We start from the raw sequence: 16,085 nt of genomic DNA, 5'->3' as shown, positions 1-16,085 counted from the left end.
TTACATTAGACAAGATCAATTTACAAATATTACATGCTGCAACATTATGAATGAATCCAAAAGCACTGTACAATTCCTCTAATTACTAATAGTAAAATATTCCTGATAGGTTTTCTAGTAATACAAGAAATTCAAGGAAGAGGTTATCCTACCATTCTCCTTTAGTATCTTTGTCTACAGTCCTGTTTTGAATGGTGAGCTCTGTTTTAGGAGTCATGCTAATGTTTATTTATATGCCCACGGACAATTTCATCTAAACCATTCAGCAGTATTTAGCAGTACAGACTTGGTTCCCATTGCTCCCAAAGCACCTCTACTTTCTTAGTTCCATTAAAGTGGCTCCTACAGTTACCCAGAAGAGCATACCAGGCACAGGGAAGAGCTACTGCTCACTTAGCAATCATGTGGAGCCTTCAGTAATTCACAGGCTATCTCAACCTGCTCTACTATTATTCTCTCAAGTGGATCTTCAGAAGAGGATTCACCTCAATCAAGGGACAGGAGAAGAGCATGTATCAGAGAAGTGGAAGAACTGAAAAGTAGAGCTCTTTGGGGTTTCTTTGGTATCTTCTTCCAGAGACCCAGAAAACTAAGAGTAGGCCTAGGACCAGGCAGTTTTATGTTCTGCCCTGTGCTTCACTGTATTTCTGAGAAGCAGTAATCCACTGAAAAGTTAACTCTGAGAGTCTGAAGTTGAGATTTCACCTCTCTCTCCTCTGAAGAGGCTCTCTCTCTCAAGATGTAACTAGCACCCTCCCAGCTCTGGCTCTGTGCTGTTGGTATCTATGTACTTACACAGGAAAGCATCCCAACCACAGCAACAGCTCACTCAGCTTGGTGTTAATCAGACTAGAAGAGCTGTCCTAGGCCATTAGGCAAAATGATATCAGATTTAACTTCTGGTGCAATGTTTTTTAAAGTATCTTATTTATATTTATTACTGCTTAACAGGCCCAATATGTACTTATTGATTTCTAAAACATTATTTCTTCAATACCTTTCTGTTTAAGTGTGCAAATGGCAACATGTCCAGATCCTATCATTTCAGGAGAGGCTTCTACTTCAGCTTCTATTCTTCAGAGGTAAGTTCTAGAGTTAGACAGCTGGAAAAACCAGTCCAAGTTGCCATCCCATCCCCTCTGTAACTGGTGTTAGAAACAAGCCCCATGTCCTCTTTCTTCATATAATAAAAAAACATGGCCGGGTGCTGGTGGCTCACGCCTGTAACCCTAGCTACTCAGGAGGCTGAGATCTGAGGATCGAGGTTCAAAGCCAGCCCGGGCAGGAGAGACCATGAGACTCGTATCTCCAATAAACCACCAGAAACCCGGAAGTGGCGCTATAGCTCAAGTGGTAGAGCGCTCGCCTTGAGCTGAAGAGCTGAGGGACAGCGCCCAGGCCCAGAGTTCAAGCCCCACGGCCGACAAAAAAAAAAAAAAAATGTACTGAATAGAACTGTATAATCTTAGCCAACATCAGCAATGCAGGCTAAAACAGGACTGTAGGTAAGAGTCAGTTTGTGTGTGTATGGACCAACCTGTTTCATACTGTTGTTTTTTTTTAACTGAAAACATTCCTCCTATAATTAGTTCTAACTAGATCTTAAATTACCTTCCTCAAAGATGGGAGGGAAGTTGGTAACATACAAATAATTGTTTGGAGGGAATGCAGACCTAAGGAAGGTACTATTCAAGTATTTCTATATACAAGTTTGGTTGCACTTACGCTGAATGGAGCGAGTGACCCCTACAAATAGCTGGTGAGGCACACTGTGTTCTTGTAAGAGCACACAGCAAGCAGCACACAGCACAGACCCCATAGGGGTCCCCCCATAGGGACTCTGGAAGGTAAGATATGCTCAGTGCCAAAGGACAAGACAGGGAGCTAAGGAAATCAGCATATTAACAAGGAAAATAATGGGTTGGGGAAAAGGACATAATCGAGTCAGAAAGACAGGTGGACCTGGAACACAGATTCTCCAGGCCATTATCAAGACTTAAGGTTTTAATTCCAGTGAAATGGAATGCTACTGAGAGGCTGTGAGTACATGGGTGATTGTTTGATTGTGTGTGTGTGTGTGTAAGAGAGACAGTACTGGAGTTTGAACTAGGGGCCAGCGCCTCATGTTTTGCTGAGCCTCTTCCACTCCAAGCTGGCACTCGACCATTTAAGCCAGACCTCTACTTCCAGCTTTTCTCTGGTTAAAATTTTTTTGTGTGCCTGGGCTGGCTTCAAACTGAAGTCCTCAGATCTCAGCCTCCTGAGTAGCTAGGATTGTACTCATGAATCACTGGCACCCAGCTCTGACTTCCTATTTTCAAAGGTTTTCTTATACTGTTTTATGGAGAATCTTCTATTGGGGGGGTGGGGTGAGGTAGAATACATGAGATCAATGGGAAGGCCAGCAGAGATAATTCAGTCAAGAGAAGGTGGTAACTAGGCTGGAGGGATAAGTTGGGGAGGTGGTGAGAAACGTGAGACTGTGGCTATGCATGTAGCTGAGCATGTAAGAAGTCAAGGATAACTCCGTTTCCTTGAGTGACTTTTTATTTATGACTGTTAAGCAGTTATAAGTATAAAAAAAAAAAAAAGATACCAGAGGAGTAAGTCTGAGATCCTAGAAATCAGGAACATTGTGATATCCAAGAGAAGTCAAGTCAATTATTGGACATGACACTGTGCAGCTTAGGGGGTGAGGAGGTTTAAGTTATGGACACCAGTTTGGTAGGCATCAGTAAAGAGACATTTTAGGCAGCAATATGGAATTCACTGGACTCACTGAGGAGAGCAGGGAAAGAGGAGCAGCTCAGGAATCAACTCTGAAGCAGGCCAGTGTTCCAGGTATGGGAAATGTGGGACAACTTGCCAAATGGGAAGTAAAATGGGAAGTGGAGTCCAAGGGAAGCAAGCACAAGGAAGAACGGCCATGTCATGCACTGCCTGGAGGGAAGTCACCAAGAAAAGGAATCAGTGTGTGTGTGTCTTTGTAAAGAACACTGGTGACCCTGACTGAAGCTGTTTGTCAGAAACTTAAATGGAGAAATTCTAGGGAAGAGTAGAGGGAAAGCAAAAATGGACAACTCAAGATTTCTCCTGCAATGAGAATAAGGCACGGGATGTGGGCTCTAAGAAGTGTTTTTTTCTTCTTTTTTATTATTTTGAGGAAAGGTGCCATTTCAAAATACATATGTATGATAAGAATGATCTGGCAAGAAAGGGAGGGGTAATGAATACAAAGGGGAGGAAAAAAGTCACTTAAGAGATGGCCATAGGTAGGCAGGAGTGGATGCAAATTAGACCTGCTGAGGGACTGACCTTAGACAACACAGGGTATATTAATAATTGAAGTTGAGAAGAGCACTGGGTGCACAAAGAGGTATGTTCATAGAGAGGCTAGGGAAAGAGATGATACACTTAGCTTTCTTTTGGTTGCTTTTGATTTTCTCATCAGCTTTTGGGAGAAAAGAGAGAAGGGACCATTACTGGTTGAGAATTAAGAAGTCAAGTACTCACGTAAGAGCAAGAGAATAGGCAGTGCAGAAGGAAAGCTGGACAGCACTACTGACACATTTAAAATCAGTGGGCATCAATTTAAACGGAGACATTGACATTTTCTTTAGTCTAGGAAACTGCTTGGACAAGGGGCAAGAATAGGACAAGGTCAGCCACTTTCCTCATTTCCCACCTGTGCCTCTGCAGTGGTAGGTGAGTGCAGGCATCAAATTACTTACATGGATAACATTTACTGTAACAAAATTGGCCCCACATAGCCAAAAAGGAAGGACCTAACAATCACACTAACTCAGTTTACAGGAAAAAAAATAAGAAAAAAAAAAAGTATCCCTATGGAAAGAAATACTCTTCCTACCCTCACCCCCCAAATAATAAATGCTTTTCTAAAAATATAATGTCTCACCAATGGCAAGTAAGCCCAAAGTCAGGAGAGTTGAAACAGTATGCAAGTGCTCACGGGTCTGGAGGATCACGAGACAACAGTCCTCCACTTGAACAAGTAAGTCTAGCCCCATACTGGTTCTGCACAGGGAGGAAGATTACACGGTAGCTTTAAATGACATAGAATTAGTGAGAGCTCCTTTGCTCAGAGATGTTCACAGCAAGCATAATGCTGCTTATTGAGAAGAAAGCTAACACAAAAAAACTAATGGTAGGAAATATCCCATCCTTCAGCTACTCCATCTGCAAAACAAGTACTTTATCCTCTTCCAGGATAGCAACAATGAATACTTGACACACGCCAGCAGGTGGCTCACTCCTGTAATCCCAGCTACTCAAGAAGTGGTCCGGCCTAGGTAAAAAGCAAGATGCCATTTTTGACTGATAAATCACTCAGTCACAAGGACGAGCATCGGTAATCTTACCTACATGGGAAGATCAGAGTCCCAAGTCTGGCCCCCCGAGAAAAAGCAATTCTCTGCCTGACAAATGAGAGCAAAAAGGGCTTAAAGCATGGCACAAGCAGTAAAATACTTGCCTACCAAGTACAAGGCCTTGAGTTTAATTCTCAGTTATCACTAAAAAATGAAATAAAACACATCAGAACCAAACAGATGCACTGAATATTTTACAAACTTACAAGGATGAGAAAACACACCTAAAAGATAATACAATAGACACACAATGTAAGACTGCTAATTCCACTGGAATATATGGCACAAGTACCCAAGAGAGAAACCAAGATACTTTAATGAAAAATTTTTTTAATGAAGAATAAACTCTTACAATTATGCCATATGGTATTACTGTACACTGACTTATCCCTAATTAGGTTTGGACTGTTACCTAATTTCACCCACTATTACAGATAATTAACGCATAGAATATTTTATTTCAAATGACAATTAGGACCTTTTATACACCAGTAATAGGATAACTGTGTAACAAGATTTTACACAGACGTTATCCAATTTAAAACAGCAGCTGGGCAACTTAGGTGTTCTCATTTTATAGTAAACAGAAAACTGATGAACAATTAATACACAATTTGCCCTGAATTATATGTTCATGAAAACAAATTATAGCAAAATACCTTCAAGTGGGCTTCTGTAACTTTAAGTAAATTAGTGGTGCATATAAATTTCATAAATGCATTAAAAATGTGATTCAAGAATACTGGTATGTAAAAGCAGAGATCTTAATACATGCATTTACTGATTCAACAATACTAAAGAGAAAGATCACAGTAAGGCCTGAGATCTACAGTGAACACCTTACAGAGTAAGACTGAAGGGATGAAACAAGTGGGCTAGGGATGTGCCTTGGGGTGAGCACCTGCACTTGTCTTATACGGGCAAGGCACCGGGTCACACCAGCACCAAAAGAAAAACTCATAAAGTCAAGCCATAAAATGTTCGAACAGGTGGAAAAAAGACAAGAGTAGTTAAGATGAGGGCAAAAAGAAAGAATTCCTGGAGGAGGCCACCGTGTGTTTTCACTGGGTCTGTTGGGCGCATTAAATCAACACGGAAACTAAACACCGAAGAATAAATAACTTGCACAGGGCACAAAGGGCTCCCTCCAGCAGCCGCACTAAGTACATAAGTGTTTCAATCCCCTCAATGCCCTACCCCAAGGAACGGCTTCTCACAAAGCACAGTGCTATGTTACTGCTGCTCTACCCACAGTTTTAAATGATTGAGCTTTCAACTTTTTCCCCCCTAATTTTCATTTTTCAATAAACTTTGCATGCACTATTAAAAGTGAGCTTCATTCCATTCTTACTCAAGTCACTAAAGTATTTTTTAAGAAATTTGCTAGTTTTTTATTTAACTAAGAAAATTGTACTGGAACTTTGAAATCCATTCATTGCAAAATCTAAAAATCTTGTTTGCCTACATCCTCAATGGCATGTTTGGAATCCTACAGCGTTACCTTTCTAAATGAAGAGGAAGGTTAAATGTGCATCTGTTGTTCTACCTGACATTGCCACTTCGCTGGCAGCACAGCACAGAAGTGAGGACTATGGACTCTGAGACAGGACCCAGTAGCTGGATGGCTCTCATAGCTTCTTTGTGCCCCATGTTCTCCTCTGTAAGCTGTTCCATAATTAAATGAGCAAATATACTTTGTAGCCCCAATCTTTATCTCATGTTCTAAATCTCTAAGTCCTACAGGCTGTCAGACATGTCTAGGATGTCCCACTAACATAAATGGGTAGACTGGATTTACGTTTCTTAGAGCATCTTTTCCAGTATGTACATGGTTGTCACCTGTGATTTTTCCTATTTCCAGAGACCCAACACTTAAGTTCTGTCACTTCTACAGTATGAACCTCTCACTTCTAATTTCCACCACCTCTACCTCAGTTCAGGCCTATAATCTTGCCAACAACACATCATCTTCTTGATCCAGTAGTTATCTGACCAACAACTTCTGAAATGTACCCACTTCTTTCTCTAGCTTGCTCTCTGGCAGTGCCCTTTCACATCACTCAAAACTAATCAAAATCCAGTCTATTGTGACTTAGATATAGACTGTGTCCTCCAAAAGTTTCCAAGTGGAAGGAATTAGACCATGGTGGCCCCCCTGTTGTGAATGGATTAATGCTATTTTGAGGGTTCTAGCTCCTGTGGGACTAATCAGTACCTGGAGGGAGGGCAGGATGACATAAATTAAGGCCACTCCACATTTTTGCTTCTGCACTCTGCCATTTGACGGCCTTCACCAGGATACCCATACAATGCTGTTTCCAATACCAATCACCAGAACCACAATCAAGTACTCCATTTTACTTTATAAAGTACCCAGCCTTGAATTTTTGCTACTGCAAAACCAAATGAACTGAGACACATTTACTCAACTGTAAAGGATGGTCTGGGTCTACACTGGTAATACACAAGACATAGTTCTTTGCCTCACAGAGCACTTGGGCTACAGGAAAACACAAGTGAACAAATGAAGAAACAAGTAGTTACTAATTGGGTTAAGGATTGGTAAGAAAAAGAGTAGCTTGCTTAGAAAAAGTATTAAGAAAAAAGAATAAACCTACTTTAGTCACTTTAGAATAAGGGAAGAATCAAGAAAAGCATCTATACTCAATTTCTATTACTGTGGACATAAGTCACCACAAATTTACTTCTTTAAAACAGTACAAATGTACTGTCTGAAAACTCTGTAGATGAGAAGTTTGAAATGGGTCTAATCTAAATGTATTAGGAAGGCTGTGTTCCCTTGTACACACTCTGGAAGAATTCATTCGTCTTCCTAACAAATGAGAAATGGTTGAAGAAAATATGCTATGTATAAAACACAGAATAGTACTCAGCCACAAAGAAAAAGGAAATTATGTAATTTTCAGGAAACTGGATAGATCTGGAGATCATCACATGGTACTAAGCTCAAAGCCAATCTCAAAGCTCAAAAAAAATGAGTTTTCACTCCTTTGTGTAGTCTAGACTTTAAAGACATACATATACATATACATGTATACACACATGTATACATAGCACTTGATTGTAACTGTGAGTCTGTTAGGAGGGACAGTGAAGGAGAATGAATCCATGTGTGAAGATGGCATAAAGCTATTAAATGAGAAGGGCGGATGAGACAGGGAAAGAAAGGATGATACAAAGGATTGTTCACATTAAACTACAATACAGGCCATGTACAAAATACATGGTGAAAGCCCTTGGGACAATTAATATTCACTAAATAAATGACAAGTAAAGCAGAGTCTGTTGAGAGTTGGTGGAAGGGGGGGGGGCAAATGCAAAGGATGAATATGGTCATAGTACTTTGTAGTACACTTTGATAGTAATTTCGTGTTGAAGGAGGGAGATGGGAGAAGGGAGGGTGGTAGAAGGGGTGAGGCTGATGGAATACCAGCATGCAGTTATAGAAATGTCACAATGAAAGACAGCTTGTAGAACTAATATATGCTAATAAGTCTTTTTAAAAATTCCTCTTTTCTATCTTCAGGAATATTCCTTCACTTGTGCCTTTCCTCTTTTAGAAGGATCCTCTAAAACAGAGAGTTGTTTTGACCCTGCCACCTGGCTGGCTCCAGATCTTTAATTTCTTTTTCCAAATAAGGAACTTGTGATCACACTGAACCCAAGTGTCCAGGAAAAGCTCACCCAATGGAAGTCAGCAGATTAGAAACTTCTTGTCTTAACTCCCCAGTACCAGTACCATGGATGTGTTCACACAGGTCAGGGGTCATTACTTCACCCACCACGGCATTCCAGTAAGAGAACACATTTGAGTTAAGGGGGTTCAAAGTAAAGGTGTGTACATGTGTATGTGTTCTCCTCTTGTGAAGGAGGAAAGGCCTGTACTGAAGCCCCAAGGTGAATGGAGGCTCTATGGAAATGGAGTCCTAATGGGAAAGGAGCACTTAAAGAGGGAGAAAGGGCAGGGATAGACAGTCTTATAAGCATCTGGATGATATTAATTGAAGTAAAGGAACAAGGTGTCTTCAAATTCTTACATTTTACGCAAGTCAATCAATACCATCTAACTTTTTAAGTCCCTTAGTTCTCAGAGTACCTCCTAGCAGGTCCCTGAAAACCTATGAACTTCATCAATCCCCAGAACTCATGGAAGACTTCCAACCCATGTGAAAACTATGTTAACTGCCCATTCCCTGACTTTATCCACACTGTGGGCTGAAAGCCACTCAAGGAAGTACAGGATACATCTATGGCTAACTCATACTTACTGAAGATCAGAGAAAAACTTACATACACGCTTAGCAAAATGCTTAATTCTGTGTAATATGATAGATCTAAATTATAAAGCCATTAAAATTATAATTTGGGGAAATTATTAATTTTCAGCTACAGAAAGGTAGTTCTAATTTCTTAATATAACAAATTAGAAAAGTACTAAAAATTGTTACGGGGTTTTTTCAGGGTGATGTCACACTAGATATTTTATTCTAGACCATATTAACCTTTTCCCACATTTTCTATGATTTGTAAGTTACTTGATTAATGGGGAAACTCAGGGAAGGAAACATCAGAAAAGAAAAATATCTCCCTTTCACATATATATTAAGACATTAGAAGCTTGGCACCAGATGGCTCATACCAGTAATCCTAGCTACTCAGGAGGCTGAGATCTGAGCACTGTAGCTCAAAGTCAGCCTAGGCAGGAAAGTCCATGAGATTGCTATCCCCAATCAACCACCAGAAAACCGGCACTGTGTCTCAAGGAAGTAGAGCACTACCCTTAAGCACAAAAAGCTCAGGAATAACACCTAGGCCCTGAGTTCAAACCCCAGGACTGGCACCAAAAATAAAAAACACAATAAAAATGGATAAAGAGACTCATGACATAATTGAAGAAAATCTTAGGAAAAAAAGCATATTTCTAAGAAATATGCTTACCACTTTTCACACTAAATAAATGGCATAAATACCACATTTCCTTGATCCATCTGGGTTGATTCTATAGCTTGGCTATAGTAAACAATACTGCAATGAAAATAGTTGTGCTAGTAGCTTTAGGGTGATGTTGTTTGTGTTCATATTGGATAAATGCCCAAGAGTGGAATTGCTAGGTAAGAGGGAAGCTCTGTTTAGTCTTTTTGAGCAATCTCCATACTGCTTTCCAGAGTGGTTAATGATATTGTACCCTTCACTTGGAAAAAATTATATTAAGTGAAATAAGCCAGACCCAAAGAAACATAGGTTGCATGGTTTCCCTCATTGTGGTAATTAGAATGTGCCTATAAATCTACAAGTAAACACACTGGAGTAAAACAGAAACAAAAACAAAAACAAGAACATGATCAATTATACAGGTCTCTAGACATTCACATGGTGTGACCAAAGAGGGTATTCACTGGAGTGGATAACAAAGGCTCATTAGCTGTGTGCATGTGGCTCATGACTATAATCCTAGCTACATAGAAGGCTAAGATCTCAAGATCAAGGTTCACAGCCAGCCCATGCAGGAAGTGAAATGGAAAGACTTGGAAAAAAATCCTATGGAGTAAAATAAGTTCATGAAACTCTTACCTCCAATTAACCACCAGAAAACTGGAAGTGGCCCTGTAGCTCAAAGTAGTAGAGCACTAGTTTTGAGCAAAAGAGCTCAGGGACAGCACTGGGCCCTCAGTTCAAGCCTACAACTGACCAAAAAAGAACTTTTGTTTTTACAAAATTAACTGCAAGAAATGGAAGCAAGAGATTTTTGTTGTTTCAGTTGACTTTTCCTTTTGTCTTGTTAGTTTGTCTTTGGGAGGGTAATAGGGAAAAGGTTTAGAAATGCAGTAATTGTTCTCACTAGACACTATGTAGAAAATGAACTATACATCTTATGAGGATGGGAGGCTGGGAGGGTGGGAGGGAAACCTGGGAGTGAGAAGAGGGGTGACATGGTATAAAAAGAAAAGTACTCATTGCCTTTTTATGTAATTGTAACCCCCCTGTTCATCACCTTTACATTAACAGTCAAATATATTTTTTAAAAAGAAAGAAATGGCATGGCATAAATACAGCAAACACAGACACCAATTCCAACATTCTTTTTTCTTTGGGAAATGACAGAATCAGAACCAGAATCTCAAAGTGAGTGTCTTAAGCAGTATGACTTCCTCCTTCTACGCTCCCATTAAATCCTTTTTTTCCCCAAGTCACACGAAAATTTTGTCTTTTGCTTAGTATGACTGTTCAGAGAAACAATTCTGAAATCAATCAGAATACTGTGGGTGAAATTTAATTTACTGTGGGTATTAAGCTGGTCACTTTGTGCCTCAATTTCCTAATCTGCACAATGAAGCAATGATACCCCGCAGTAGTTTTGTTATGAGCAGCAAATGACCTACCACAAAGCAAGTGCCTGGCACAGTGACAGTTCTTTAGCACTTACCATTAGCAGTTATTTAGCTATTAGCCATTACTCATTCTCAGGGTTATGGAGCTTTAGACTGTAGAAATTATTTTTCCCATTGAGCCAAGTATCTTTTTAATAATTGACTGATAATTAAACCCTGGGATAAATGTATCCAGATCACTTGTTTGTGCGTGGGTGCGTGCGTGCATGAGTGCATGCGGGTGTGTCTGTGTTGGGAGAGGGGGTAGTCAGTCATGGGGCTTGAACTCGGGGCCTAGGCACTGTCCCTAAGCTTTTGTGTACACGGTTGGCACTCCTACTTTGAGCCAAAGCTCAAATTCCAGTTTTAGGTGGTTAATTGGGGTCTTTGCTGCTCTCTGGCTGGCTTCGAACTGTAATCCTTAGATCTCAGCATCCTGAGTAGCTAGGATTATAGGCATGTCACCAAGGCCTGGCTTATATATATGGCGCGAGTGCGCATGTGTATGTGTGTGTGTGTGTGTGTGTGTGTGTGTATTTTTTCTTTTAACAGACTTTTAAACTTAGCCAAGTATACTAAAAAATACAAGTTCCCATCTATCCCGTACTTCCTATGCATAATTTCCCTGCTATCTGCTTATGTGGTGCTGAGGAATCGAACCCAGGGCCTCATGCATTCAAGGCAAGCACTCTACCACTGAGCCACCTTCCCAGCCCCCATAAGCTTATCTTAAGTACAGATCAGTACCTTCACACTGTTGTGAATTAGTGTAGCCAATCTCTAAATTACCTTACCTTGTAAAACAAACCTTGCACCACAGACAGGGTGATTAAACAAGATAAATTAATTCATTTTCTCATAATTTTGGAAGCCAGAAGTCCAAGAGCAAACTGTGAATCAGTTTGGTTTCTTCTCGGTTACCGATGGTCACTTTCTGTGTCTGCACATGACCTTTCCTCAGTGTTCAGATTTCCCCCTTCTAAGGACACCAGTCAGATTTGATGACGTTCTGTCCTAATGGCTTCATTGAACTTGAACTGGAGGTCAAGACTCAGAACATCTGAATTTGGGATGGGAAGGGCACATTTTGCCCTATAACACATTAAATAAAACAACTTCCATCCTCTCCTCCCCTAGCACTTGGCATCCGCTCTTCTCCTGTCTCTATGAATTTGATAGACTAGCTACTTCAAATAAGCAGAATCAGAACCCTCCACTCTACGTGTATTCCCCATTGTGTTTATCCACTTCTCCACAGATGGATACATGGGCTGCTTCCACCTCTCTATTGGGAATAATGTAGCTGTGAACATAGATGGATAAATAGCTGCTCAAGACCCTGGTTTCAATGCTTTGGGTATATACCCAGGAGTAGAATTGTCTGAGAACTTTTAAGCAATCACTAAAGTTTGGGTTATCCTACCCAAATACTTCTCCTTAAGTTAACTGTACCTCAATATCTTAACTAGGTATTACAAAACTAAACCCTAAGACTATTTCATCTAAGGTGTGTATCAATTAAGTTATCTTAAAAGGTATGAGTCAGGGATCTATGAACTGAGAAAGATCATAAATACTTTATCACATTAACCTAGATATTAAAGTAATTTATAGCTTACACATTTATAGTAAAGAGATAAGTAATTTAGATCACACTTTAAAAAGTTCATGGCGGCACCAAAATGGCAAGTAAAATATAGAAACTCAGTTACAAATTATATTTTTTAGAAATTTTCAGAACATTTAAACTCTAAAGTCATGAGCATCTTCAAATTCTGAGCTGTGAAAAAATAAAATCCTGCTTTAACTTGCCAGATCATTTGGAATCTGCCATCAACACACTCATTTTCAATACATGTGCTCAGTATCTGTATCTTTCCTAGCACAGAAGGCTTGAAGATAAGCATTCTCCTTCACAAGGAAAATACCATGCTTTTCCACAAACAAAAAAGACTACTCTTTAAGACTATGAAAAGCAGTACAGCAATCAGAATAACACCAAGTGGTCTAGATTGAAATATTAATTCTGAGTTTCTATGGACACCAGTCAAGTTACTTATCCTATGTAGCTTTTTCCTCAGCTAAAATGGGAAATTTAGGCCCACAAACCCATAGGTGTTAATAGGATAAAATTAATTTAGATCTAAACATCCAGTATATACTAAGTTTTTTTGTTTTGTTTTTGTAGTTCTGGGGTGGAGCCCAGTTCCTCTTGTATGCTAGGTACATCTGAGCCTGTATGTCAAGCTTTCAATATATAACAGCAAACATAATTAAGAGCAAAGGGCTGGGAAGGTGGCTCAGTGGTAGAGCGCTTGCCTCGCATGCATGAAGCCCTGGGTTCGATTCCTCAGCACCACATAAGCAGAAAAAAAAAGCCAGAAGTGGCGCTGTGGCTCAAGTGGTAGAGCGCTAGCCTTGAGCTGAAGAGCTGAGGGACAGTACCCAGGCCCAGAGTTCAGGTCCCATGACAAAAAAAAAAAAAAATTAAATAAATAAGAGCAAAACTTAGCTTGAATGAACTACAGTCTAAACTCATAACTACTCATCTCCACCAATCAGACTGTCATGTAATAAATGAGAAGATAATGAGAAAATTTTTCTCAAATCATTTCAAATATATTTCTTTTCCTTTCTAAAGTTCGCATTATACCAGAATTACTTTGAGAATTAATTTGCTTTTTAAAGCTATGTCTTCAATTAGGTATATTATTAAGAAGTATATCACTAAGATATAGCATTATGACCTTATTCTTTAACAGTATGTTAATATGTCCTCAAAGTGAGAATATAAGAAAAAGAATGTGTCCTTATAATTTCAAATTAGAAGAAATTTAGAGTGATCAGTGTTAGTTCATGCTCAGCATGCATTACAAAGTTTGTTTTTTTAATGCTCTGAGGCTTGAACTCAGGGCCTAGTGCTCTTAGATTTTTGGCTTAAGGCTGGTACTCTACTACTTGAACCATACCCCCACTTCTGGTTTTTGTTGGAGATTAGAGTTGCATGGATTTTTGTGCCCAGGTTGGCTTTGAACTATAATGCTTGCATCTCTGCCTCCTGAGTAGCTAGTATTACAGGCATGAGCCACAACGCCTGACTTAAAAATGTATAGTTTTGTACACAGGAAAAAGAATGATATCCACAGTGGTCTTCAAAAGTGTAATCACTAGCATAGTTAAGGCATAATATTACTACAGGAATATATGAACATGAAGGACAGATCTCCCACCAAAAAACGAAACAATGTTCTGAAATACCATACTCCACTTGCCAATCATGGCCTATGATTTCTGCAGAGCAGTTATACAGCCCTGGAGGAAAAGGAGGAAGCCAAAGAACTTAAGGTCAAGCAGAGGTAAAGTTCCAGTGCATTTTGAGGCAAGCGGATGGAGGGGAACACCCTTAAACTTCAGTTTAATTTGGAAAAACCCAAACTTCTTAGATTTCTCATACTAAAAGTCCCAAGGTACAGCTGAATTTGATTTTAAATAGTAGATTGTAATCTGTGTAATTTTAATAACCCAAGCTTTTTTTCTGGTAACCTCCTGACTTCTCGTAAACTTCTTTAAATACAACCCATTTGAATTCACTACAATTTAAATACTATAAATGCCATGAAAACACTATTAAGGCCAGGAACCAGTGGCTCATGCTTGTAATCCTACCTACTCAGGAGGTTAGATTTGAGGATTGTGGCTGGTGGCCAGCCTGAGCGGGAAACTCTGAGACTCTTCTCTCCAATAACCACTGAAAAGTTGGAAGTGCAGCTATGGCTCAAGTGGTAGCATTAGCTATGGGGCACAAAAGTTCAGAGACGGAGCCCAGTACTTGAGTTCATTTGCATGCAACAATTCAGGCAATTCAGTGGTTTATTGAACATCTACTAATCTACATCAGGAAAAAGGATAGGGCTAAGGGGCCCGATCCTCTGGACTACCCTGGGGGACTCAGCATAAGATAGGAGCATGGCCAGAGTTGGGGAGTAAGTTTCCAGTCCCTTCACTTAGGGAGTGTCGGATACACTCCTGCAGAGATGCCATTTCCAGAGCTTTAGGCACAAGACTTGAGGACACTGATTATCAATAAGCCGGGTAGGTGGTCTGGGTACGCCCCAGCACCCAGGGACCAATACTCCAGGGTAAGGTCTGTTCCATTTAAAAGGAAGCCAAAGGGGATTGATCCTCAGTGATTACTGAACGCCTCAAGTTTTTGTTCTACCTTCTTAAACTCCGAGTGCCTGGTGAATTTCAATTCATGAGATCCCATCCCACCCACCCCCACCCCTGGCGCTGTGGAATCCTTCCAAATCCTGCATGGACGGTTAAATCAGGATGTCCAACCCAACAGCTTTTGATGCAAATTGTTATCTGGGGGAGAAAAAAAAAAATCTGAACCGTAGCAAAGAATGCAGCTTTCATTCTCCTAGGACAGGAGAAAGTTTAACTTAGCGCTCCCGAGCTCTTCCACGGAGTTATAACACATCCCCTCGGGGCCACGCGGGGCCAAGGCTCGCTTTACGAAAAAGAATCAGCAGGAGGTGTCAAATTAAGTCACAAATCCCATCTCCCTTCCGAACCGTGTGCGTGCGCGGAGAAGAGGCCTCGTCGGAACACAGTCAGCTGCGGTGGAACGCAGAGCGCGTGGGAATCACTTCACTCTGCTCTTCGATCGGGAGAGGTGGCACCCCCAGTTCTTAAACCATAAAGGAACGGAAGTCTCCACCGACCCCCACTAAAAGTACCAGCTGCGAACAGCCAGCGGATCCCCGGGCTGCCCGCCTCGAGCCTCGGCCACAGGTGGCCGCGGGGCGGCAACGACACTCGGGTCCCCGCGGAGGCAGGGCCACGCGGGCGCGCTCCAGGTCCCGGGCTCTTTGTGGAGAGCGCAGCGCCATTGGCGGCGAGGCTCGGCGTGGCCATCGAGGTCCCTCGTCCCTCCCTCCCCCCTCCCTCCCCTGCGTCCAAGGGCCACATGGCCCCGGCTCCCGGGTCCCCTCCTCGGCCCAGACCCCCCAGGCTGGGCGCCCACCTCTCGCCGCCCCGACCCCCACCTCACCGCTTTGAGATCCAGCACGCCGTCCTTGGCCTCCTGCAGCAGCGACACGAACTTGGTGGTGAGCAGCCCCAGGCTCTTCTCGTGCCGGCTGCTGCCTCCCCCGAGGCCCGCGAGCTGCGGCTGCGGCGGCTGCGCGGGCTGCGGCGGCGGCGCAGGCTGCGGGCGCTGGTTCTGGCCCTGGCCCTGCGGCGCTGGCTGGCCGGAGCTGGCGGGTTCGGCCGCCGCCATCGCGTTCCCGGCTGCACCGGGGTG

General features: G+C 41.6%; 1 protein-coding gene across 3 annotated transcripts in view; it reads right to left on the bottom strand.

Moving 5' to 3' along the window:
* E2f5 (E2F transcription factor 5) overlaps window positions 1-16,085 on the bottom strand; it is a 27,504-nt gene extending 11,419 nt beyond the window's left edge. For all 3 annotated transcript variants that reach the window (XM_042667285.1, XM_042667286.1, XM_042667287.1), the window contains exon 1: window positions 15,834-16,085. In XM_042667285.1, coding sequence (XP_042523219.1) covers window positions 15,834-16,061 — 228 coding nt within the window. In that variant the 5' untranslated portion in view covers window positions 16,062-16,085. The remainder of the gene's footprint in view (window positions 1-15,833) is intronic.

Source organism: Dipodomys spectabilis, unplaced genomic scaffold (assembly GCF_019054845.1).
Source record: "Dipodomys spectabilis isolate Male_0828 unplaced genomic scaffold, ASM1905484v1 ptg000387l, whole genome shotgun sequence".
In the NCBI taxonomy this organism is placed as follows: Eukaryota; Metazoa; Chordata; class Mammalia; order Rodentia; family Heteromyidae; genus Dipodomys; species Dipodomys spectabilis.
Note: the sequence above shows the minus strand (reverse complement) of the source record. Positions and strands in the feature narration are given on the sequence as shown.